The sequence below is a fragment of the Biomphalaria glabrata genome, chromosome 15 (assembly GCF_947242115.1).
Source record: "Biomphalaria glabrata chromosome 15, xgBioGlab47.1, whole genome shotgun sequence".
NCBI classification, from domain to species: domain Eukaryota; kingdom Metazoa; phylum Mollusca; class Gastropoda; family Planorbidae; genus Biomphalaria; species Biomphalaria glabrata.
This window is the reverse complement of record NC_074725.1, coordinates 23,824,787-23,852,417: the sequence shown is the minus strand read 5'-3', so window position 1 is coordinate 23,852,417 and position 27,631 is coordinate 23,824,787. Positions and strand designations below refer to the sequence as shown.

At 34.9% G+C, this 27,631-nt stretch overlaps 1 protein-coding gene across 4 annotated transcripts; it reads left to right on the top strand.

The window, feature by feature from the left end:
* Positions 1-1,898: 1,898 nt before the first annotated feature.
* LOC106059181 (arylacetamide deacetylase-like) lies at positions 1,899-26,191 on the top strand. Of its 4 annotated transcripts, XM_056013142.1 has the most exons (10): positions 1,899-2,099; positions 3,832-3,921; positions 15,589-15,708; positions 18,976-19,153; positions 20,275-20,388; positions 20,703-20,820; positions 21,661-21,724; positions 22,041-22,162; positions 23,732-23,944; positions 24,471-26,191. In XM_056013142.1, exons 4-10 carry the CDS (start codon positions 19,010-19,012, stop codon positions 24,941-24,943), a joined length of 1,248 nt encoding a protein of 415 aa, XP_055869117.1. In that variant the 5' UTR covers positions 1,899-2,099; positions 3,832-3,921; positions 15,589-15,708; positions 18,976-19,009; the 3' UTR covers positions 24,944-26,191. The 4 variants fall into 4 exon arrangements, with proteins under 4 accessions (XP_055869117.1, XP_055869115.1, XP_055869118.1 ...); XM_056013140.1 differs by lacking the exon at positions 15,589-15,708 and having other exon boundaries at positions 1,900-2,099; XM_056013143.1 differs by lacking the exon at positions 1,899-2,099 and having other exon boundaries at positions 3,584-3,921.
* The last annotated feature ends 1,440 nt before the right edge of the window (positions 26,192-27,631 follow it).

Genomic DNA, 27,631 nt, shown 5'->3' with positions numbered 1-27,631 from the left:
CGTCGTGATTTATAGCATTGTCGTGATTTATAACAACGTCGTGTATTATAACATTGTCGTGATTTATAACAATGTCGTGATTTATAACATTGTCGTGATTTATAATAAAGTAGTGATTTATAACATTGTCGTGATTTATAACAACGTCGTGATTTATAACATTGTCGTGATTTATAACATTGTAGTGATTTATAATATTGTCGTGATTTATGACAAAGTAGTGATTTATAACATTGTCGTGATTTATAACATTGCCGTGATTTATAACAAAGTCGTGATTTATAACAACGTCGTGATTTATAACATTGTCGTGATTTTTAACAACGTCGTGATTTATAACATTGCCGTGATTTATAGCAACGTCGTGATTTATAACATTGTCGTGATTTATAACAACGTCGTGATTTATAACATTGTCGTGATTTATAACAACGTCGTGATTTATAACATTGTCGTGATTTATAACAACGTCGTGATTTATAACATTGTCGTGATTTATAACATTGTCGTGATTTATAACAACGTAGTGATTTATGTAAAGAATAAAATCAGCTTCCAATCAGTTTCCGTGGTTGTGAAAGTGGATCACTGAAAGCTTAGGCTGAAAAAAGAATTCAATTTTTTAAACATAAATGCAAAAAAAAAACAACTGCTAAGTATCAGATAACATGGAAAGAAAACAAATTAGTTTGTATGTGTACAATTCAACACTTTGACTAGCAAAAAGCAGGAACTTCTCAATAGTGTGAAGAGACGAAAGCTGAGTTGGTTCGGTTAAAAATGTAAAAAAATCTTTCTTCACTGTACAGTGGAGGGAGCACGAGGAAAGGTCGGTAAAACTTCAGGTCATCCAATGCTGGCTGGACAACTGGAGGCAATGCACCGATCTCTTCATAGTCTTAGATGGACTGGTACTGGGAAGAGTAGGGGGGGGGGAGATTTGGTTCCGCGTCACAGCACACTCCCAACGTAAGAGACTGGGGATGATTATGATGATGTTTAACAACGATATAATGCTGTATAACAAGCTCAATATAAAAATCCTTTTAAAAAATTAAAGCCTATCAAAGAGAAATAACTTCGCATTTACAATATATCACCAAGATAATTTCAAAATTGTGTTTCCTTATTCGATATCAAACAAAATAGTTAATTACCAATAATTAATTGACTAATTGGCTAATATTTTAATTGAGTCCATGTTTTGTTAGGTTCAATAAATAATTGTTTAAAATTTTCAACTTGATCCGAGAATGGGTGTGTGCGAAATAACGTGTAGAAACTTTTGACCAATGAGAGAGTTGATAGAAGCTCTGCAATAAATAGCAAGCTTTTGGTGTATATCCAATGTACAGAGTAGAGGAAGTATTGCTAAATAAGTCACGTTTTGAAAAACCATGAAATAATTTTAAGAAACTTTTCCGATTTCTACACTTCCTTCATAGTCAGAAATTGGAAGTTGGTTAAATGCACTGGTAAAACAAACAGTAAAAAATACTTTAAAAAAAAAACAAAGCTTATATTATTGTAGTTGTGTCAATTAGTTTAGAAGTCTTGTAATTTAATTTGCAATAGATCTAGACTAACATTAGCCACACCAGGTTCTTCCCCGTCTCAAGACTAAACCAAAACCAGTGACTCATCTGGGCGCATCGATTGCCTTCCGAGACCAAAAAGAGCCATATATAGTATTGCATTAAAAAGCATCAATTGTTTTATTATTGTATAAAGAGGCATTGACAGTTTTCTGACAAATTGAACCAGTTGTCTCCTAAACACTCACACGGCCAGTAGAGACTGTTTCAACAGAAAATGGAAGTCTGAAGATGAGTGATAACTCAGGTATAGTTCAGGTGAGCACAACATTTCAGGCGAGGTAAACAAAGCCCAGGGTCTCACATACTGTAAACAAAAAGTTTCCCTGGAGATTAAACAAAAGAAAAAAGAAGAAAATAGTCCCCCGGACTCGTTCTATGCTTAAAAGATGTGAAAAGGTTAACATCTCGTAAGTGGGCTTTACTGAGACGCTGCTGCTACAGGTAAAAAGTGTGTTTATGTATCAAGAAACGAATGAAAATTCCAACAAAATGAATTTCAAAGTAAGTTTGTAGTTTTATTTATGTTTTGTTTCATCTACTGAGTTCGCATTATTTACCTTTTTTATACAACACTCATATCAACTCGCTCTGTATGTTGCTTGCATATTTTGTACATTTTGCAATTAATTTTTCTGCCACTTTTACTCATTCAATCGTCATCAAATTTAGCATACAAGCTCATGAAAATCAAGTAGTTTTTTTGTTATTTATTAATTTTGTTTTTCAAATAGAATCTATTGAAACAAAATGAACGAAACTTTGTGTAGAAACTCATGAGGTAAGAATGGATAGAGTAAAATAAATTGATGAAATGTCAAGATTATATCAAAAACTGTATGTTCATGTCAAGATTATATCAAAAACTGTATGTTCATGTCAAGATTATATCAAAAACTGTATGCTCATGTCAAGATTATATCAAAAACTGTATGTTCATGTCAAGATTATATCAAAAACTGTATGTTCATGTCAAGATTATATAAAAAACTGTATGTTCATGTAAAGATTATATCAAAAGCTGTAGGTTCATGTTAAGATTATATTAAAAACTGTTTATTATTGTCAAGATTATATCAAAAACTGTACGTTCATGTAAAGATTATATTAAAAACTGTATGTTCATGTAAAGATTATATCAAAAGCTGTATGCTCATGTAAAGATTATATCAAAAACTGTATGCTCATGTAAAGATTATATCAAAAACTGTATGCTCATGTAAAGATTATATCAAAAACTGTATGCTCATGTAAAGATTATATTAAAAGCTGTATGTTCATGTAAAGATTATATTAAAAGCTGTATGTTCATGTAAAGATTATATCAAAGTATCAGTAATAGTAAAAAAAAAAACTAAAAAAGGAAAATGAAAATTAAACACAACGCTTACATTCCAACGCACTAGAAAGTAAGAACTATACTAAGGAAAAGGCGTTGGGTTTTGACTTTCACTGTAACTCATACTCAACCCAGACAACGCATTTTGAAGATATAATTTTTTTTTTTACTCTTTAGTGCGTTTTAATAGAAGCGTTATGTTTTAAATGTTCTTCTTTTGATCATTTGTTTTCAGTATTTGGCTGCTAAAAATCAACAATTAAACAAACAACTACAATCCAACGGCCTAGCAACAACACTGAGTTATTTTATCTTACGTCCAGACTCTCAACAACATTTGAAGTACAATATAGTCCTAAATTTAAAACGATTTGTACCACTGCACTCACGTTAGTAGCGAATTTATGAAAGAATCTTTAAAAGAACCAATATCATGTTGTTTTTTTTTCAGAGACACGTGATATTTGATGAACTAAAAGAGCTTAAATTTGTTTTTAATAGACGAAAGAAATTGGCATCTTTCACCAAGAATCAGCATTCAAACTTTGGTCGTAAAATTTATCTCTTATTTCTTTTCTTTTTTAAATCAAAGGGCGATAAGTAGTCATTGTATCAACTGAGTAAGGAGGAAGGTAGAGAAGCGTATTGGAAGCGGGAGTGATGACAGTAAGGGAGAACACTGTGGAAATATACGACAGATGTTAGCTTACCTGTCCGAGCTACGTGCCCTTGTTATCTCCCTTACTTATAAATTTTCTATATTTAGCAACTCCATATCTTCTATCGACAAAGTTAAATTTAGTCTGGAAGAAATAGAATAGCTAGATCTAGAGTATTATAGAGCCTAGAGGAATTTCTTGATTTTGTTTTTATGTGAATCCAATTTAAAATCTACAGTCAGTCGCCTACGATCCCGTTGATTGAGATGTCCCCAGAATTTCTTCTGAAGAGATGTACAGCGTTGAAAGTTGGTTGAAAAACTGTAAGGTAGGCGCACCTTGACATTTTATCTGCTCTGACTAATTTATATTATATCTATATTATAAAGTAGAATGTGAGGTGTATGTATGTATGTATGTATGTATGTATGTATGTATGTATGTATGTATGTATGTTACTTATAGACATCAAAACCGCTTGACCAATCTTGATAAAACTAGGCAGGAATGTTCCTTGGGTACTAACTTAGACCGTAGTGTATGTATTGTAGCCCTAAAACAAACTTAAGACCCTCAAAAAAAAATAAAGTTGTCCGACTCTATTACAGCTATAGTATTTTATGGATCTAGGCCATGTCTACAATGTTGACATGAGAAAAGATCGAAAGGATTTAGACCTAGATCTAATTTTAAGAAATACACTTTGCGCAGATAGTTTTTTACTTTGACACATGAAAATACAAAAGAAGATACATTGATTTCATTATATAATAAAATTAACCTTCAATTTTGTGTTTCAAAGCATTTTTTACATAAATTAGTTCCTTATATCTGTGACTACAGATTTCCTGACAAACATTCTTTCATTAGACAATACCGTAATGAATCGCGTACTAAAAATAAATTCGTTTAATTGTTTACTTTATAATCCCATCCCTAGATCTAAGACTCTAATTCAACTCTAAGATGATAAAACTTCTCTTCGCACAGATAGTTTTATACTTTAACACATAAACATATTAATTGAAGTCCATTCATTTCATATTTTGATCAAATAAACATTCAAATTTGGTTTTTAAAGCTACATCCGTTTACGAAAGCTGCGAAGCCGAGTTGAGATAGGCCTAGATCTATATTCATTCATGAATCGCGTACTAAAAATTATTTCGTTTAATTGTTCACTTTATAATCCCATTCATTTGACAAAGCTATCGCTCTTTTCGTTTTTAATAGATATGAATGTATCGGCTTCGGGTAATCCCATTTTCGCAAACCTAATTTTATTTTCGTAGCGAAAGAGAAAAAACTTGAAAGGATCATTAGTTAAGTTTAACATACATCTAAATCCAATCCACTAGATTAGTAGACACAAACTTAGACCCGCAGGCCGCGGGTAATGTCTGGCGAACATCCTTTCATTAGACATTACCAAATGGTTACACATTGACAGTGATTAACACATCTCTCTACAGAGTCTATTCCTAGGCCTAGGTCTAAAAGTCTTATTGAACTCTAAGATGATAAAACTTCTTTTCGCAAAGATAGTTTTATGCTCTAACACATAAACATACTAATTATTGTCCATTCATTTCATATTTTAATCAAATTAACATTCAAATTTGTTTTTCTAAAGCATTTTTAATACATTCGTTCGCTGTTCGCTAAATAAAGGTGCGTAGCCGTGTTGAGATAGGCCTATATTCATTATTGAAAAAAGGTCACGCATGCGCAACACAGAATGAACTCTATAAAAGCCAAGTAGTTGTGTTCGTGTGATGGTGTAGAATTAATGTTGCTTAAACAATTGATTATGTTTGCTTGGTTTATAATTTAGCGATAATATTTAAAATCCGATACGAATTAAATATACACTGACACAACTATTTGTCAAAATAGAAGGATTTTAGTTTCAAAAGTTTAAACCAGACTCCAATAAAACTGAGGTAGTCTAATTCAGACTCCAGTAAAACTGTGGTAGTCTCATTCAGACTCCAGTAAAACTATGGTAGTCTCATTCAGACTCCAGTAAAACTGAGGTAGTCTAATTCAGACTCCAGTAAAACTGAGGTAGTCTAATTCAGACTCCAGTAAAACTGTGGTAGTCTCATTCAGACTCCAGTAAAACTGAGGTAGTCTAATTCAGACTCCAGTAAAACTGTGGTAGTCTAATTCAGACTCCAGTAAAACTGTGGTTGTCTAATTCAGACTCCAGTAAAACTGTGGTAGTCTTATTCAGACTCCAGTAAAACTGAGGTAGTCTCATTCAGACTCCAGTAAAACTGAGGTAGTCAGACCCCATTAAAATTGAGGTGAGCACTAAAAAATCACTAAGCAGACTATTTTCTGCGACAGTTAAAGGGCAACATTTTAAAGCTGGTTTAAGAAAACAAAAATAAAACAATCAAAATGGAAGTGTAACTTAAATTGTTTGATGATTTTCAAAAAGAAAACAAGATGAGGTCGGAGAGTACTCAACACTAGGAGCACATGACATAACAACTGATACGTAACTGTTTCAAAAGGGTTTGAGAGTAGAAACTATCTGTTGTTGTTTTACCTCACATTATGATGTCATTCAAAAACTGAGAAAATATTTAAAAATTTACTGAACATATACATGTGCCACTCTGATCTTTTGACCTCCTGTTAATTATATAGCAATAAAAGATGTTTGGAGCAATCATAGATTTCAAACACAGATTACGTGCAATCTTAGATTCAAATTAAGGCGCAATCTTTGATTCAAATAACATCGTATGTATGCAAAGAACACACGTAAACTACTAACTGATTTACACAACAGTCAACAATGTGAGGGAGGGATGTCTGTGTGGGGTATTTGAGAAATCCAGTTTGGTGTTGTAGTTACGTTGGTTCTGATTTGGAGCTCTACCTAATGCGAACCCTGTCCCCCTCAAGGAGGTCTGGAATACTCTGGACAATGATGTTCAAGTCTTTGTTTCTGAATTAACATTCAAAATTGATAAAACAGAATTGTATGAGATGAACTCTTGTATTTCTATCATAGTCAAAAGATAACTCTTATTTTCCTTTCAAACAAATTCGAGCTCATCTAATGGATATGATCAACACTTAAATAAAACTTAATCATTTGAATGTATTAATAATAATTGAAACTTCTGTATCTCTTGTTTCATTATTAGACTCATTTGTTTTAAAGGTATTTTTAAAAAAAAAAGATTTCTTTTACTTGCTGTTCATTGGTCGATGTGTTATAAATCAGAAATCGTTTTAAAATTCAGCTAATAGTCTCCAGGTTCGTTACATTCTGAAGTTTCTTGAAACAAATGCTAAAGATTGCAATTAGTTTCAATGGTTTCCACTTAACGTCTGCTAAAAATATTCCTTCCTGTTTGTTGGCAAGTAGTCAAGCTGTTAGCAAGACTTTGTTTTTGTAAAACATTTTAACATATTCAAATTTATCTATTCTTTTTTAAATTAAATATTGCTAGTTTGAAAAAAGATAAGCAATAATTTTGCCGGACTAACAATTATAATTATAATGATTCTATCACAATTCTTAACCTGCTTTATACCCATGCTATTTATTGCAAGCAATTTACTTGTCATAGTTGAAGCAACAATTAGTCAAAGAATTTTAGGTAATACACACACAAAATTATGAGGCTAGACAAGGAGTAGAAGAAACGGCATCATGATTGAGTTGAAGAAACACCATCATGTTTAAGCAAAAGAAACACCATCATGATTAAGCAAAAGAAACACCATCATGATTGAGCAAAAGAAACACCATCATGATTGAGCAAAAGAAACACCATCATGACTGGTGTTTCTTCCACTCAGTCATGGTGGTGTTTCTTCTACTCAGTCATGGTGGTGTTTCTTCCACTCAGTCATGGTGGTGTTTCTTCTACTCAGTCATGGTGGTGTTTCTTCTACTCAGTCATGGTGGTGTTTCTTCTACTCAGTCATGGTGGTGTTTCTTCTACTCAGTCATGGTGGTGTTTCTTCTACTCAGTCATGGTGGTGTTTCTTCTACTCAGTCATGATGGTGTTTCTTCTACTCAGTCATGGTGGTGTTTCTTCTACTCAGTCATGATGGTGTTTCTTTTGTTCAGTCATGATGGTGTTTCTTTAGCTCAGTCATGATGGTGTTTTTTTTGCTCAGTCATGATGGTGTTTCTTTTGTTCAGTCATGATGGTGTTTCTTTAGCTCAGTCATGATGGTGTTTCTTCTGCTCAGTCATGATGGTGTTTCTTCTGCTCAGTCATGGTGGTGTTTCTTCTACTCAGTCATGGTGGTGTTTCTTCTACTCAGTCATGGTGGTGTTTCTTCTACTCAGTCATGGTGGTGTTTCTTTTGCTCAGTCATGATGGTGTTTCTTCTACTCAGTCATGGTGGTGTTTCTTCTACTCAGTCATGATGGTGTTTCTTTTGTTCAGTCATGATGGTGTTTCTTCTACTCAGTCATGGTGGTGTTTCTTCTACTCAGTCATGGTGGTGTTTCTTCTACTCAGTCATGATGGTGTTTCTTCTACTCAGTCATGGTGGTGTTTCTTCTACTCAGTCATGATGGTGTTTCTTTTGTTCAGTCATGATGGTGTTTCTTTAGCTCAGTCATGATGGTGTTTCTTCTGCTCAGTCATGATGGTGTTTCTTTAGCTCAGTCATGGTGTTTTTTTTGTGCTCAGTCATGATGGTGTTTCTTTTGCTTAGTCATGATGGTGTTTCTTCTGCTCAGTCATGATGGTGTTTCTTTTGCTCAGTCATGGTGGTGTTTCTTCTACTCAGTCATGGTGGTGTTTCTTCTACTCAGTCATGGTGGTGTTTAATCCACTCAGTCATGGTGGTGTTTCTTCTACTCAGTCATGATGGTGTTTCTTCTACTCAGTCATGGTGGTGTTTCTTCTACTCAGTCATGATGGTGTTTCTTTTGTTCAGTCATGATGGTGTTTCTTTAGCTCAGTCATGATGGTGTTTTTTTTTTGCTCAGTCATGATGGTGTTTCTTTTGCTTAGTCATGATGGTGTTTCTTCTGCTCAGTCATGATGGTGTTTCTTCTACTCAGTCATGGTGGTGTTTCTTCTACTCAGTCATGATGGTGTTTCTTTTGTTCAGTCATGATGGTGTTTCTTTAGCTCAGTCATGATGGTGTTTTTTTTTGCTCAGTCATGATGGTGTTTCTTTTGCTTAGTCATGATGGTGTTTCTTCTGCTCAGTCATGATGGTGTTTCTTTTGCTCAGTCATGGTGGTGTTTCTTCTACTCAGTCATGGTGGTGTTTCTTCTACTCAGTCATGGTGGTGTTTCTTCTACTCAGTCATGGTGGTGTTTCTTCTACTCAGTCATGGTGGTGTTTCTTCTACTCAGTCATGGTGGTGTTTCTTCTACTCAGTCATGATGGTGTTTCTTCTACTCAGTCATGGTGGTGTTTCTTCTACTCAGTCATGATGGTGTTTCTTTTGTTCAGTCATGATGGTGTTTCTTTAGCTCAGTCATGATGGTGTTTCTTCTGCTCAGTCATGATGGTGTTTCTTTTGCTTAGTCATGATGGTGTTTCTTCTACTCAGCCATGATGGTGTTTCTTCTACTCAGTCATGGTGGTGTTTCTTTAGCTCAGTCATGGTGGTGTTTTTTTTTGCTCAGTCATGATGGTGTTTCTTCTACTCAGTCATGATGGTGTTTCTTTTGCTCAGTCATGATGGTGTTTCTTCTACTCAGTCATGATGGTGTTTCTTCTACTCAATCATGATGGTGTTTTTTTTTGCTCAGAGTCTTCTGTGTATATATTAAACCATCAGAGTAATATTAAAGAATATAATAATAATTATAATAATAAAGAAATATTGATAAGCCATGTATTTTAAGAATGTAGTTTTCACTATTTAGCGCTATAGTGTCTAGTTTCTGAGATCTTTCGATTGAATGTATTTTAAAAAGTCCCCCAGTCTACTCATTATATTTCTATGTATGTACTTTTAGCCAATATCCTTTCCATCCATTTCTCCATTTCGCTTTCTGTTCATGTTAATAGTCCAGTCTGTACTGTAATTAACAAAAGTATGAAAACCCCCTAGAGTCCAAGACCTATGTCCAATCTTGAAGTTTTCATAAAATCAAAATGTTGTTGATTATTCTTATTTTCTCAATTATTTTTTTAAAAAGTAACTGCGATAATTGTACATGGGCCACATTTTTAACACATGTCAATGATAAAAAGGGGGGGGGGATAAATATATCAAATTTTTAATTTTTTAAATTTATAAATGGAGGAAATGCATCTCTCTTTTATCTCCCCTAGTTATCTGTACCGCCTAAATCAATATTTTCCTGCTGATCTTCCGTGATCCCGAGCGGAGATTACTCTAGTTCATAAATGATAGCAGACAGTGAAAGTACCTAGCACCCCTTGCTGACTTTAGGCTCAATGTCAAGTTGATTTTGTATGAATATAAAATTGAAATGGGAAAATAGATAAAAAGCTATATAGACTCATCTATATGTTAAGATTTCATGGAAGCTGGGAATTTTGAACAAACAGGAAAGATAAATAATTGTAGATGAATAATCAATTACGGGTTCTTTTACAACGCATGTATTTTAAGTATTATTATCACCCTTCTATAATATTGTACAAACTGAGCATTTACACCAAGCCCTTCTTTTCAGCCTAACATTGGATCATATATAGACAAAAACAATTCTGGAAGCACTGAAGACCAAAATTAAGTTAAATCTGTTTATTTGTCTGAGTGAGTAATACAGTATATGTACACTCTGAAATGTAAACACACAATCTCGAATCAATTTGAAAGTGTATACAATTATTTCTAAAGCCTGACAAAAAACAAGATTACAAAGACAGTTTGTGTGGAAACACAAACTCAAAATCGGCTTCCGAAGTGGTCCACCCAGGCAGGCTTCAATATTTTCAGAAAGAACATCCGAATGAAATTATATCAAAGACAAATGAGAGATAAGAATGGAGAAAGAAGATTGGTTGATCTTGTGTAGTGCCCCAACGGTACAGCAGATCAAAGGATAGGTGCAAGTGAATGCAAAGTTAGATGTGAACCTGGCCTAACTAGTTCCCCTTTCAGACCTTGTGGTCTATAGGGCAGATGATGTAAAGTTCATCTGTTTTTGTGGCCTACGGTTAACGAGGTTGTCATGTAGCCAGCACAACGACCAACCGCCTTTACTTTTCCCCAACTAATATCAGGTACCCATTGGAGCTGGGTGGACTTAGAAGCACCTAAGGATTCCGAAGTTGAAAATCCTAGTCTTCACCAGGATTCGAACCCGGGGCCCCCGGTTCGGAAGCCAAGCGCTTTACCGCTCAGCTACCGCGCCTCTCCTGGCCTAATTGAAGTCTTATAATAGATGTAATTGTTTTGAAAAGGATCAATCTCTTATTCGAATGCTCAAAAAGAAAAAAAAAAGAAAATATTTCCGCAAAAAAAAAATTGTTCACGAAAATGACGTTTACAAGATTACTATTCTTTTCAATTTAGGTCTAACTTATAATGCATACTAATTAGCTTTTTCTCTTTAAAAAACTGCTTGCATAACTGATTTTAAAAATTAGATTTTTTCGCTTTCAGAAAAAAAAGTAGTCGTTGCATCAGAACTTTGAATGGTCTAAAATATTGTGATGTCGGATTTTCAATATCTTTTCTAGTTTACGAGATCTAAACGGGACGGACGGACAGACGGACAGATATTTCGCACGAAACTAAAAGCGTCTTTTCCCCTTTCGGGGGCCGCTAAGAGTATAAAAAAGTAGTTAATTAATTATTGTTAATTATTAGTTTGTTTGGTATCGAACAAGGGAAAGAAATAGTACTTGTATAAGTTGAATTAGTTCCATCTATAGTTTGTGTAGAGATAAAAGTTTGAAACCTTTTATCTTCTATATCGGAAACACAGAAACAAATAGAGTGCTATGTGGGAAACACAGAAACAAATAGAGTGCTTTGTCGGAAACAAATAAACAAATAGAGTGTTGTGCGGGAAACACAGAAACAAATAGAGTGCTATGTGGGAAACACACAAACAAATAGAGTGCTATGTGGGAAACACAGAAACAAATAGAGTGCTATGTGGGAAACACAGAAACAAATAGAGTGCTATGTGGGAAACACAGAAACAAATAGTGCTATGTGGGAAACACAGAAACAAATAGAGTGCTATGTGGGAAACACACAAACAAATAGAGTGCTATGTGGGAAACACAGAAACAAATAGAGTGCTGTGTGGGAAACACACAAACAAATAGAGTGCTATGTGGGAAACACAGAAACAAATAGAGTGCTATGTGGGAAACACAGAAACAAATAGAGTGCTATGTGGGAAACACAGAAACAAATAGAGTGCTATGTGGGAAACACAGAAACAAATAGAGTGCTATGTGGGCAAAAGAAACAAATATAGTGCTATGTGGGAAACAAATAAACAAATAGAGTGCTATGTCGGAAACAAATAAACAAATAGAGTGTTGTGCGGGAAACACAGAAACAAATAGAGTGCTATGTGGGAAACACACAAACAAATAGAGTGCTATGTGGGAAACACAGAAACAAATAGAGTGCTATGTGGGAAACACACAAACAAATAGAGTGTTGTGAGGGAAACACAGAAACAAATAGAGTGCTATGTGGGAAACACAGAAACAAATAGAGTGCTATGTGGGAAACACAGAAACAAATAGAGTGCTATGTGGGAAACACAGAAACAAATAGAGTGCTATGTGGGAAACACAGAAACAAATAGAGTGCTTTGTCGGAAACACAGAAACAAATAGAGTGCTATGTGAGAAACACAGAAACAAATAGAGTGCTATGTGGGAAACACAGAAACAAATATAGTGCTATGTGGGAAACAAATAAACAAATAGAGTGCCATGTCGGAAACAAATAAACAAATAGAGTGTTGTGCGGGAAACACAGAAACAAATAGAGTGCTATGTGGGAAACACACAAACAAATAGAGTGCTATGTGGGAAACACAGAAACAAATAGAGTGCTATGTGGGAAACACAGAAACAAATAGAGTGCTATGTGGGAAACACAGAAACAAATAGAGTGCTATGTGGGAAACACAGAAACAAATAGAGTGCTATGTGGGAAACACAGAAACAAATAGAGTGCTATGTGGGAAACACAGAAACAAATAGAGTGCTATGTGGGAAACACAGAAACAAATAGGTTGCTATTTAGGCAACAAAAAAAAAATACGACATTTAAAAAATACTGCAATATTGATATAATTGCTTAAAGTTGGGAATAGAAACTAGTTACCTCCGCAAGATATATTTATACTCAATTTGAGAAAGAGAGGGGGAGATGTCCTCGAAAGTGCTAGATATATCTTTACCTATCCCTTGCCTCCCCTAGTTCATCACGGCTACACTTTTAGAATCTGGTGAGTTGAGAGATTTGTTTAGATCAACACTTTTTGAAAGACGTTTTCTGTAATTGCTTGCCTGACATTTATTCACCCAAACAGTCTAGAAGGAAAAAGATTTCTCGAGATTAAACTGAAATCTTAGAGTTGAAGAGATTCTGATCTGCTTCATCTCAGGGTTAACAACAATGGTGTTGCTATGCCTTCACACAGATAGAGTAATTGTGTCTGTACAACATATCCATTTTTTGTTGATAATGTTTTCCTTACTTTATTATTATGTCAATGGTACTATATATGGACCAAGCAGCACATGTAAATACACGGACGTGGCTATGTTTTATAATCGTCAGAATGTAAGTGTTTAAGGAAGAATTAGTATGTATGTGTCCCAATATATGTTTTCCTCTTACCTGAGGACATCATCCATATATACGAACATATTTGTTTCTGCAAAAATATAATATGTTTTATGTTGACTTTCATTGAAAACACTTGTTGTTATTGTGTTTTCTGTCTGTTTCTCTTAACTTTAAGATTTCAAAAAGCTTTTTGAAAATATGTTGATGGAAGAAAGTATCTTTAGATGAAACTCAAATCACTCAAGAAATTTCTGACATTTTAAAGTGTTCTCTATTTTAAGTTTAAATTGAGTATGTCTATTCTACGCGCATACACTGAGATATTTGTTTTAACAAGATGAAAAATACCCCTCTGTTACACTAATTGCACAAAATTCAAAGTGATTTTTACTTTCCCTTTAATTTGTTCGGAGGCGTGACGGATTTATGGTAAAGCGTTTTGCTTCCGAACGGAAGTTCCCGGGTTCAAAGCCTTTGATATTTAAACATTTCTTTATCTTTAGAACGCTAGAGTCCACCTAAATCTACCGGACATTTATGCATTAAATGTAAAGGTGGTTGGTCCTCTAAGAAAATTATCTATTGTTTCTAAGATTAATTATAGGTATTAATGCTAATGCATATCTTATGGTTTTTGAGTGAGGCGTCGTGATGGAAACATTTCTATACTTGGAATATATTTTAAACGTGTACATTTTTTTTATAGAGAAAATAATTTGTCAACAATAGAAACTCATTAATGACCTAGAGTTTTTGTTTTGCTTTTGTTTCGTTTATAACCAGGATTTATATCGATTACTTAGAGTTGTATACATTCTATTTACCTGTGGGTCTAGAATATTTTCAGTACAAATACTTCATACACAACATCAATATAAGTACATTAAACAATAAAATAAATTAGTGTTGTCTTATACAAAAATGTTACTTATTATACTAGCAGCCACTACCAGCCACTACCACATTCACTACCTGACACTACCAGGTATTTTAAAAATGAAAACTTCTCTTGTCTAAATCTTTGCTGTAGATTTTTATTTTGCTCTTGCAAAAGTCGTCTGCTGGCTTACCTCGCTCTAGACAAAAGTGTTGATTCACAACAGTTGACCAAACATTCTGACACAGCGGTGTCCTGAGTGAGCAGTATACGAGTGTCTGTGTGTGTGTCTGTGTGTGTTTAATGAAATGTTAGACCATTTTCTAGAAAGAAGTCATAGAAGTGACACCTTGGTTCACTTTATCGCGGGATTTTTCGTATAGATACATTTGTTACGTAGACATTATCGAAATGTATTGGTAGATTATAATACATAGACTTAAGATGTAGACTAAAGACATAAAGTATATATATATATGTGTAAACTAAATAATAGACTTTAGATGTAGACTTTAGAAATAAACTGAATAGTTATTCTGAGACTTTACAGGAAAAAGAAAAGTAGTAGAATTAGACTTGAAAATTATTTAAATATATTAGACTCCTGAAGACATTGTGCAATCATAAGATTCAAAGTACTAAGTTATAGATACTTCAAGGTACTAAGTTATAGATACTTCAAGGTAATAAGTTATAGATAAATTTACTACGTTATAAATACTTCAAGATACTAAGTTATAGATACTTCAAGGTAATAATTTATAGATACTTCAAGATACTAAGTTATAGATACTTTAAGGTACTAAGTTATAGATACTTCAAGGTAATAAGTTATAGATACTTCAAGGTACTATGGTATAGATACTTCAAGGTACTAAGTTATAGATACTTCAAGGTACTAAGTTATAGATACTTCAAGGTACTAAGTTATAGATACTTCAAGGTACTAAGTTATAGATACTTCAAGGTACTAAGTTATAGATACTTCAAGGTACTAAGTTATAGATACTTCAAGGTACTAAGTTATAGATACTTCAAGGTACTAAGTTATAGATACTTCAAGGTACTAAGTTATAGATACTTCAAGGTACTAAGTTATAGATACTTCAAGGTACTAAGTTATAGATACTTCAAGGTACTAAGTTATAGATACTTCAAGGTACTAAGTTATAGATACTTCAAGGTACTAAGTTATAGATACTTCAAGGTACTAAGTTATAGATACTTAAACTCTTCAAACAATGTCTCAACGTTCTAAATGCTTCCATCCAAACACAAAAATATTATCAGTGACAGTTGAAGGCTTCCATAGACTGAGTTCAGTTGATTGACACCAGAAGTTGTTTTACCTTCTCTTCCTGTTGCCTAGTTTCAAGTGAAACACGAAATTGTGTGTCTGCGAATGTTAACCTCCTTAGACTGGATGGTTAAACGGAACTATGAGAAAGACTATAGGATAAACCTTTAAGTATAGATTGTTTCCCTTTGGGTGAGTTTTACTTTGATAGGTTTTATTATTTTTTATAATTAATTAATTAATTTTCATTTAGGTAATTTAATTATTACTCGTTTCACAGTGAAAACAAAATTATAAAATAAATAAGCCTGGTTGATATCAATAAAAAGTAGACATCTAGGGCAGATGATATTAAATTCATCTGTTAAAAGATAAAGTGTGTACGATGGTGTTTTAAGGTCAGTACAAAGACCAACTGCCTAAACGTTTCTTACATTCTAAACTCTGAAAGTTTTCTCTCAATATCTTACGGAGAGCTAAATCTTTTTCCTAACTTTAAAAAAATATTTTTAAAGTTGTGGACCTAATTTTTCCAGGGGATGAACAAATTTAATTAAAATTTCAAAATCTTCCAACAATGTTTGAATGAACACAATCTGTAACAACGCAATTATTATTGAAACAAAAAGGTTCTGTCCACAAATCTATTATTAATCAAATGCATTGAATTTGTATATTCTAGATATTAAATTTAAAATACTGTCCGGTTTTCTCTCTCTGTGTTTCTAGCATCTCTGAGCCCGTGTCCTATATTCCAATGTATTTTTGTCCATTGGGATGTTTATCTTTAGGTTTGTGTGTAAGACTGTTCGTATGTCTGTCCATGCATTCATGTCGTTTCGATGTCGATCACAATAACTAACCTCTGACATAATGTTTTAGATTTAGAATGGCGGAAATAAATTGTTTACTGTTCACCAAAACATTTTTGAAGGAGAATTTAATTCTAGCAAAATGTATAGAGGACAAGAGAGGAAAATGAGGAAATCATAGTTATGAGTCTTTATACCTTTTTACAAATTCAAGTTCTCGATTAGCAGATCAAAGTCTCTTCAGTAATAGCTCTAAGTAACTTCTGTGCCTTGGAGAGCATTGGATTGGTCTAATGTCATAATGTAAGAGCATTGTCAGGGCAATGCTAATTGAAGGAAACATTTCGTTGCAGATGTGAACAGATGTCTGTACATGTAAATTGTTACAGGTTACTTTGACCTAACTCATTTTTTAAACTTCGAAGCCAGCAATTTACCTTAAGTGCCCTCATTAGACACCTGTAAGGTAAGTTACAACATTTTCAAGAACTGCCACTTCAGAAGGTGTTTTCTACTTTGAGGGTTATGTTGGTAAGACGAAGCAATATTTCTACCAAAACCTAGAACTGACCCAAAGATATATTCATTGAATTTATCAACTTGAAACTTTGTTGCATATTTGACCAATAACTCTTTGTTGTTTTTATCTATACACTTTAATTAATACGAGATAAAATACAACTTTTTTTTTGGAGCATATTTTGCTTTCATATCCTAGTTATAGTCCACCATTATCACACCTAGCTATAGTCAACCATTAGCACACCTAGTTATAGTCAACCATTAGCACACCTAGTTATAGTCAACCATTAGCACACCTAGTTATAGTCAACCATTAGCTACACCTAGTTATAGTCAACCATTAGCTACACCTAGCTATAGTCAACCATTAGCACACCTAGTTATAGTCAACCATTAGCTACACCTAGTTATAGTCAACCATTAGCTACACCTAGCTATAGTCAACCATTAGCACACCTAGTTATAATCAACCATTAGCTACACCTAGCTATAGTCAACCATTAGCACACCTAGTTATAGTCAACCATTAGCTACACCTAGCTATAGTCAACCATTATCTACACCTAGCTATAGTCAACCATTAGTACACCTAGTTATGATCAACCATTAGCTACACCTAGCTATAGTCAACCATTAGCACACCTAGTTATAATCAACCATTAGCTACACCTAGCTATAGTCAACCATTATCTACACCTAGTTATAGTCAACCATTAGCTACACCTAGCTATAGTCAACCATTAGCACACCTAGTTATAATCAACCATTAGCTACACCTAGCTATAGTCAACCATTAGCACACCTAGTTATAGTCAACCATTAGCACACCTAGTTATAGTCAACCATTAGCTACACCTAGTTATAGTCAACCATTAGCTACACCTAGTTATAGTCAACCATTAGCTACATCTAGTTATAGTCAACCATTAGCACACCTAGTTATAATCAACCATTAGCTACACCTAGTTATAGTCAACCATTAGCTACACCTAGTTATAGTCAACCATTAGCACACCTAGTTATAATCAACCATTAGTTACACCTAGTTATAGTCAACCATTAGCTACACCTAGTTATAGTCAACCATTAGCAAACCTAGTTATAATCAACCATTAGCTACACCTAGTTATAGTCAACCATTAGCACACCTAGTTATAATCAACCATTAGCAAACTTAGTTATATTCAACCATTAGCATACCTGATTATCATTAGATTTATGAAGAATGTACAGATTTATAGAAATAAGAATGAACGTAACAGATGTGCACAGATGTAGAAATATGTGTGAGTATTTCTATGTATGTTTATAGATTTGAGACCGAAAGAAAATCCCACCAGTATAGACGTAGACGGCGAAAAAGGAATTCAAATCGACGGACAATAGTTATCACTGTGCTAGTTGTGGCAAAATATGTAGGTTGCCGCAGGGGCTGCGAACTTACATAAAACACTGCTCCTTAATCTTCGGACTCGAAGACGATCCTGATTATTATTATAGATGTACTTAAATGCCTGTGTGTATATGTATACAGATGTTGAAGTATGTGCATTTTTTGACTGTGTCTATCGGGATATGTTATCGGTGAATGTAAATAGACATCCATTTGAGCGTGGAGGTCTACAGGTATAGTTGAAAGTCTATTGATAAATGAGAATGTACATAAATGTTTGTCGATGCATGTGGATGTGTGTGAGTGTATGTTGACGAGTGAATGTTTGAAAGCTTATGCTTGGATATACATGAATGAAGGAGATGTGTGAATGTATAATGTATAATAGATATATAACGGATGTAGGTTTATGTACATTGATGCCTTGGGATGTAAATGGATATTTGTAGGTTATGCTTATCTAGAGACTGTCTGGTTTTAGGTCAATATAGTTTACTTTAATAATTGCTACAATTTTTTTAAATACTTTATATTTTTTTAACTATTGTACTAAAAGAAGCTTTTATCTTTATATGCAAATTATTCATATCAAAAGAAAGCTTATATCTAAAGTTGATTTAATAACACATAATCTCAAATGTACACTCAATAGACCGATGTATGTAGTACTACGTTTTGTCTCTTCCGTTCTGGTCTATTAAATATAAGTATTGTAACATTTTGATGTTCCAGGTCTGGGAGTGACGTCACATACTGCAGGTGTTCCATGTGGAAGAAGGTTCTGGTGGCCATTCTGGCCGTGTTGGTTGTGGGCGTGGCCATCTTGGGCTACTCTTCTCTACCGTCGGGAGTGCACGATCCTTGCAGGGCTCATATCGTTGTTGGGGTTCTCAACTTCTTCAGTTTCTGGGTATAGTTTGATTATTGTTTGCATGTAAAGTGGCGTCAACTTAAACTAGAGTAGACCAGGATTAATTTATATATCTATTATATATTTCAATTTAGATTTAGTCTTTGCCAAAAACATATACACTATTATACTTTTTTATTAAGTAGTCTTTTTAAAATAAAGTTGTTCGATTTTTCTTTGTTATAAATACTACAATGTGAACTCTTGATTTCAAATGGAAGACAATTGTTGTATTGACTATGTACAGGAAGCAGTATTCCATGAGGTGTTTCAATTTCTCTGGAATGAAAATTATTAATACATAACATTCTGACAATAATGGATACGATCTTTAAAAACAAGAATGTTCTTAACCATACTTAACCTGCACTGACTGTGGAAGAAGGTGACTTATTTTCATATAAATAGCCACCTAAGTCTCATTTATAACACCAAAAACAACCGATTTCCAAAATTTAACAAAATTCACATTTGTTATTGCCCCTGAAAGATATAAGTAGCTATAATGAGTACCGGAGTGTGTGTAATTAATCAAAATTAGAGTAAAAACAAGTTGGTAATTAAAATATGTATAGATTGAATAATATAGTTGAGCACTTCTGTTGAGTGTCAGTGTTAGCTATTTAAACAAAAACAATGTACAGGTGTAGGTCATTACTGTAGATTTGAAAACCTTTTGGTGTGTCTTTGAGTTCACCTGTTTCTTTTCCTCTTCTTAGATGAAGAACAAGTATTGATTAATTGAAATAATCAATGACGCATATATGTTGCTATCGGTATGTGTTTTAGATGAACTAACAGGAGGGATTCAATTGATTCTAGTTATAAGACAAGGGTGTGTATAGAGAGTGATTCAAGGGAGGTTATCAGTAAAATAAGTAGAGCCAATTCAATTGAGAAAGTAAAGAATAATGCAAAGTGAGTAGAATCGGGTAGAGTAGAAAATAGTCTAGAACGTTGTACTGTACAATAAAAGAAAAATCTAGTTGAAGAAGAGAAAGATGTGAAATGAGATTGTGCTTATACTTAATTACCCAAGATGTCGATGGTAACATTATTTTTGTGTAGATTCGTTCCCAACGCCCTGCCAACTCTTATATACTGTTCAACCTCTCCTGTAGGTGAAAGTCAAAGAAAGCCTAGGTTACGGTCATTTCCTTAACAACATCCGGCTGTATCAGAAGAAGATAGTACTGGATGGAGAGCTTCCGTCTGCCAGATATGGAGATGTCCAGGTTTGTCCGTCGCTAAGATTACTGTCTTCATTGAACTGTGTAGACTTTTAGGATCTCCTCATGTAGAGGTCAAGAAAGTTATTGGAATTGTTTCGTTATTTTAATATATATTAGTTACATTTGAAACAAATGTTCATCAAATGAGTTCAACGAGTGATCTACATGAACGAAATTGTTTAGTTTGAACGTTTCCCAGTATTGAAGTCTAACGATCATCTAAAATAATTTGTTTAATTCAATTACTGAGAACAGCAGTGTGTTTGTTTGCCTATTAAACCTACCGCGGTCTAATAAGCCAATACGTCCTTCACCAGGTAAAAAGAACAGCTATTGCCAAGGTTCCAGTAATCGTCTACCGACCTGTGAATGCTCCAGTGGTCTCCCCTGCTATGATATACTTTCATGGTGGAGGGTACTCCCTGCTAACTGCCGGTAGGCAAACTCTTTGAAAGTTAGTTCACAGTAAATATAAATATATGTTGTAATTATACTTCAAAAACAGACACAAATCTTGGCGTCTGTTATGGAGCATGTGATGTAACTTCGTGTGTCTGACTGACTTTGCATTTCTACAGAGTTTTTTTGTGTTGTAGAACCAACTGTTCCATGTATATTCCACCCAATACTTCCATTGTGTCAATGTCAGAATTGATCTGCTGGGGACAATATTTCTTTCAGGTGTTCATCTTATTGAAACCAAATCTTTCTAAGGAGCATTGAATGAATTCAACTAATCAATGATAGCCCTGATTCCTTTAAAGATAAATATACCATTGTATTCTTTGAAAATATAAAACAATTCAATTTGTTGATCATCGGAACTTGAAATAAATAGAAAATGGCAGCCAGTTCACGTGTTAAAAACAACTGCCCTCTTAGCCATATCGCAGCAACTGCCCTATAAGCCATATCGCAGCAACTGCCCTATCAGCCTTATCGCAGCAACTGCCCTATCAGCCATATCGCATCAACTGCCCTATAAGCCATATTGCAGCTATTGTCCTATCAGATGCAGTTTTCCTATCAGCCATAGTGCAGCAATTGTCCTATCAGATGCAGTTTTCCTATCAGCCATATGTATAAGTTGTTTGTCTAACATGGTTACAACTTTCACAATTTTAAAATTTAATCTTCTCCCTCAATCAATTCAGTGAACGATTTGCAGTATAAATATAAGACTTATTTCCTACACAAAAAAAACTAAAATGAACAAATGAATATAACTTGCCCCAAAGACACTAATGTTTTCCTCCTGTGCTCTGATTGTTACAGATGACTATGACATGCTGACCTACGTGTACGCTAAGACAACAAATATGGTGGTTATTAGTGTCAAGTAAGTCAATGGTTGTGATAGTTCATTTCCTTTTCCAAATACAAACTCTCACATTGGATCTTTTTACGGGCTACACAAGGCAGATTGTGTTGTGCACGTTCCCCTTAGACATTGTTTATACGATACAGAAAAGCAAATGTTCGTTAAGGATTATCATTATAAGTAAAAAAAAATTTTTGGATAAAAAACCTAATTGAATACATTGATTAAGTGTCACGTGGAAATTACCTTTGACCTGCTACATGTAAAGAAATATCAGTTCAAGGAAATGAAGAATTCGTTTTGTTAATACATATTCTTACATTGTCTTGTTTAGTTATAGAAGAGCTCCACAGTTTCCGTTTCCTGTGCCTGTCCAGGACTGCCTGGAAGTGACACGGAACCTCTTAAAACATGGAAGTAAACTGGGAGTAGATGTCAGCAAGGTAGGCGTGGCTGGTGAGTTGAGAGTAGAAACTTATGTCTATGTCATTGTTCGTTAATGAAAGTAGGCGTGACTGGTGAGTTGAGAGTAGAAACTTATGTCTATGTCATTGTTCGTCAATGAAAGTAGGCGTGGCTGGTGAGTTGAGAGTAGAAACTGATGTCTATGTCATTGTTCGTCAATGAAAGTAGGCGTGGCTGATGAGTTGAGAGTAGAAATGTATGTCTATGCCATTGTTCGTCAATGAATGTAGGCGTGGCTCGTGAGTTGAGAGTAGAAACTGATGTCTATGTCATTGTTCGTCAATGGAAATATATATGTGTAATCTATCTAAACTGGGTGGCTGCCCGGTCCTGTGGTATGCGCTTTGAACAGTCTTGACGATTTAACCCCTACCTGCCGCCACCCCCCGCAGTCCTAGACGTTCAAGCAGTAAAAGGCTCAGTCCACTGTAGAGTCAATTTACAATCTTAAAGCGGAGATTTGCGGAGAGAATTAACGAAAGTCCACGTACTCTAGGGAAATATCAAAATAGAATTGTTCTTTGTAACAAGCTGTGTGCGCACTCTGTATTGAGGTATATAGTGGCTCTCTGTCACAAGTTGTGTGCCGACTCTGTATTGAGGTACATAGTGGCTCTCTGTCACAAGCTGTGTGCCGACTCTGTATTGAGGTACATAGTGGCTCTCTGTCACAAGCTGTGTGCCGACTCTGTATTGAGGTATATAGTGGCTCTCTGTCACAAGCTGTGTGCCGACTCTGTATTGAGGTATATAGTGGCTCTCTGTCACAAGCTGTGTGCCGACTCTGTATTGAGGTATATAGTGGCTCTCTGTCACAAGCTGTGTGCCGACTCTTATAGTGGCACTCTGTAACAAGATATATCAGCACTCAGTACAAAGGTAAATGGGAACACTGCACAAATCTCTACATGATTTCTTGACCTCGTTATACTGGCTTTTGTTTGTATAATGGTGGTGCACTTACTCCTCTCTCTTAGATGTAATGTAGAACTCAACTTTTAAAATGTGTTCTAACCAAAGAAAAGAACAAAGAAAATGTTTAGCTGTCCATGCATTAGCTAGGTAAACATTGGCTATGTGATCCTAGAACCAAGATGCGAGACTTAATGGATGTGTTCTTTTGTATTTGTATTTCCAAACATGAGTCTTATGGAAAGAAAGCCTTTGGTTGACTGACATTGTCAACTTAAAAAAAATGAAAACAAATTGATGCAGCTCTCTTTGTATATTTATATTTTTCGATCTATGATTTCAGGGATGGCCTTAGGCATAGGCAAACCAGGCAGCCGCCTAGGGCCTCCGATCGGTGGGGCCTCGCACAGGATTGCGAATCATGGATCAAATCTTAAACTTAGCAGAGCTTTGTGCCTCTGTGTCTACTAACCTAGCTCTAAGTCTCTATTATCATTCAAGGTTTATTTGCGAATGATTAGATCTACATGTATCATACTTGTATCATACTTGTATGTATTTAATAATACTTCATTCGCTTGAAGTCATTTTGGTTTTTTATTTTCGATACTTGATGTACTTTTGGACATTGTTCTATTTCACGCTCAGGGGACGGCACTGGTGGTTCTCTTGCAGCCTCTGTGGCTCTGACATTGACCAGGGAAGCCTCAGACCTACCATCACTCAAGTTTCAGCTTCTGAGCCATCCCAGCCTGCAAGCATTTGACTTTAGTTTACCCTCATATATTGACCACAATAACACAATGCCTTTGCTGACCACTCGAACCATGGCTGCTTTTATTTCTCTCTATATTGGTTTGAGTAAGTATGACGATACATGTGTTACAAGAAGTCCTGTCTGCATATATAACTCTTGAAAGCTCCAATTATAACCTACTGTGTTTCCAAATAACATAATCATTTTTACTATGCTAATAATAATTCAAATGCCATTGATTATGAAGATAATACTGAATGCAACATTTGATATGGCTTGGCCTTGAAATCAAATAGATAGAGCAAGATCTTTTCTAATAATGCTTTTAATGTTAAACCCAATATTTTTATAATTTTGTACAAAATGTTTGCTCTATTGTTTTTGCACCATATTAAAAATAATTTCCTCACCGCTGATAAAGATTATTATTATAATTATTATTATTTTTACTATTGCTTAGAACACTTTTTATTATGTTTCTATACAATTTCTGAACAATAGTTTTATGCTATTAAAAATGTGCCTTGCTGCGTTTATACTAACTTCAATATGTACTAATCAAAACAGAGTACGCATTAATAATAATAATAATAAGATACCTAGTGAGTTGTTGTATTTGTTTATCTACAGATGAAAGTGACACCTATTATTTCTCCAGTATCATCAGTGAAAACAGACACATCTCTCCACAGATGCGAGCCTCTAAGTTTGCCCAGTACGTCCGTGTTGACCTCCTGCCTAAGATGTTCCAAACGCCGAAAACAACTCCTCCCCCAGCGGCGTCCACTTTTGATAGCCACATCTTCTCCAAGATCAAAAGCATTGTCACCAACCCGCTCTTCTCACCTTTAATGTCTTCCAACCTGACCGGACTGCCCCCTGCTTTCATCCACGCCAGTGAGTTTGACCTACTTAGGGATGACGCTTTACTTTATTCCAAGCGGCTCCAGGACGCTGGTGTGAGGGTCAAGATTCACTTTGGCCATGGCGGCTTTCATGGGGACACTCTTACCATGCTTCTTGGCAAATATTTATGGGTGCAAAGCGGCAAGATGGCATTCACCTCGTCTTGTGATTTTATAAAAACAATTATAAAAAATTAAGTTTTAGGTTTTTAAGACAATGTAGAAAGATTGATTTTACGTTTTGTTAATTCAAATTGCACTGAATGCCGTAATTAGCTAGCAGAACAAATCTGGTGAACTAAAGAACTCGTCAATTACCAAGAAATATTTCCTATAAGAGAATACCTTATTGGTATCAGTCAAGTGACATTTCTGTCAGTGTATTTGCAAACATTGACCAGGAACATTATGCGAGGTCTATCCATTGTACCTGTTGGTAAGATTACGGTGACTCTTCAGGTAGTAATAACAGCTGATATTATTATGGAGTATTATAGGAGGAGCAGTTGAAATAACTGAGGACAGTCTTTAGTTTTAGCTTGACCTGTATCTGATAGGATCGTGGAATGAAATGTTTGTAAGCTGTTTGGATTATAGTATAAAATGTCTCTATTATGATTCAAGTTTTATTTGCGAATGATTAGATTTACTTGTTAGACTGCATATTTTAGAAGAGCGCATTGCTTTTTCCTTTTGGTGAAAATGTTGAAACTTTATATCTGGTCTGGTAATCATGAATCAGATGACAGTATTGACTTTAAAAGTTAAATTGAACAAATATATTTTTATATCAAGCTAAGAGACGTCACTTTTAATCAAAGATGAGCTTATTCTTATTCGTGTGTGTATACTCATAAAAACAAATGTACTGGGGCCTAGTCTGAAAAAGTCTAATGCATACGAGAAATGATAAGGCTACATTTGAGTTTCCTTTTTTTTTCTTGTCTTGCTATGGGCTATGTTTTAAAGCCAAAAACTCCAGTACTGAAGTCTTCACCTCCAGAGGATCATTCTTTTCTATGTGTTCACCTCACATTTATATTCAGCGAAGCCTTGGATCATGTATGTCTCTTTAAAGAAACCAGTGAATGTTTTGGGCTCTGAAGAGCAGCCTTTAGACGAAATGACAATATTGCTTGTATGTCTGTGTTGTCATACACATGAATTGTTTCTGAAAGTTGATGAAATGTAGTTTTATATGTAGAGAGCCAATAGAACGGTCGTGTGTGTTGTGTGCTAAAAAGTAGTGTAAATAGAAGAATATGAATTTCTAATGTGTTAATAATTGTTGACTTTGTATTGATTCATGTGCTTGTTAAGATGAGTGAGTCTGGTGTGAATGTACATTTCGATTTGTTATAGTTCTAAATTATAATGTTTTTTGTTTGGTGTAATGCACAAATTGTAAGACACATTTCCGTACGGACAATAAACGATTATTATTATTATTATTATTATTAACAGTGTAAGTCTCCACTCTCAAGAGCACCGTTATAACACGGCCCAAGAATGCGATTGTGTTTTTCAGGATCGTCCTGTCTCAGTCCAAAGAGAACTCCATATTACAGCTTCATTTCTTACAAGACCCACTGTCGAACTGATTTCCCTGAAAAGACCTGAATTCATATAAAACATTTTCTTTGACTCTTTGTCCTGCTATTGCCTCCTGTTTCATTCTAACCACCACCACTCTTCAGACCGATAAGGACGCTTGAAACTTTCCGTACTTCTCTTTCACAGCTCTTGTTCTATTCACAGTTGATTGCTTGAGACATCTCGTATGTTGTGGCTGCTTCCCATCTAGACCAACTGGTCCACTTTCTCGTCTCCTGCGACTCCAGTATGCGATGAAATCCTCAGAAAAAAAATCATGGTTACCTAATTTCTTGACGATAAGCGCTCTAAGCACGCCAATGTTTGTTTTTTTCAGGAAGTTTGGTGCATGTATCTGCTATGCTCTTATGGCTTGTAGGCAAGTGTCACGTATCAATTTAAATATTATCTCAAATATTAAATTAATTAAATAATTAACTCTAGTCAAGGTTATCGGTTTTTCCAATGACGTAGCTATCACGCTTGTAATACTTGATAGAAAATTATTTGATTGGTTGAAGAAATGATTTCATTGGTTTATCCAAATATCTTAGTAAAAAAAGTCAAGTACAGACGCGAGAGTTGGGAAATCGTCTTAGAGTAAAGACGTATTATTAGAGATAAGTTTTGTATTTGTATGAGATCTAGTAGAACTTAGTATGAAGTTATTCATCTGATACAGTTTACTGTTGTAAATACTGTACTATATGTTTAGTGATTCTCAGTTGATAAATTAAAGTTCTGTATTTGAATTGAAAAGGATCTTCCCTTATTCAATCTCTAGGATAGTCTTTAGATCTAGATATATACAGAATCCTCGGCATCACGGTTACAAGATCTCAGCACCCCCGACGATTCGGCAAAAATCAACTAACAAGAGACAGTGACAGTCAAGCTCTTTAACATCAATAGATTCCAAGATCTTTTTGACCGTGATAGCAAGATAGTGAGTCTAAAAAGAGCAAGACATCGCCTGGTAACGCCGATTTATCTTCGGTCCTCTCTTCTCCATACTCTACTACGCTCCTTCTTTAGCCTTCATTAGCCTCTGCACCCACATTCTTGTCAGATTGTTGATTTGACGTCCATGTCCTGCGTCCGACCATCTAGCCAACGATATCTACTTGTTCCAGCGGCCTATTTCAGGAATGCCTTTTACGAGCAGGTCTTTTTGTTAAACGAGTCATGGCTAGTTTTGTCGACCAGAGTGACGTCGCAGTTGCCACGCTAAGTGACTATGCACACTACATTTTGAGGTGGTTAAAAAGACTTCCTCAAAAAAAAAACAAACAA

Bases quoted from the DNA above. Each gene is read 5' to 3' on its own strand.
- LOC106059181 (XM_056013142.1), top strand. From the start codon at position 19,010: ATGTGGAAGAAGGTTCTGGTGGCCATTCTGGCCGTGTTGGTTGTGGGC. The intron at 20,821-21,660 runs GTAGGCAAACTC...TGATTGTTACAG, and splicing joins GTACTCCCTGCTAACTGCCG to ATGACTATGACATGCTGACC. The intron at 22,163-23,731 runs GTGAGTTGAGAG...TTTCACGCTCAG, and splicing joins CAGCAAGGTAGGCGTGGCTG to GGGACGGCACTGGTGGTTCT.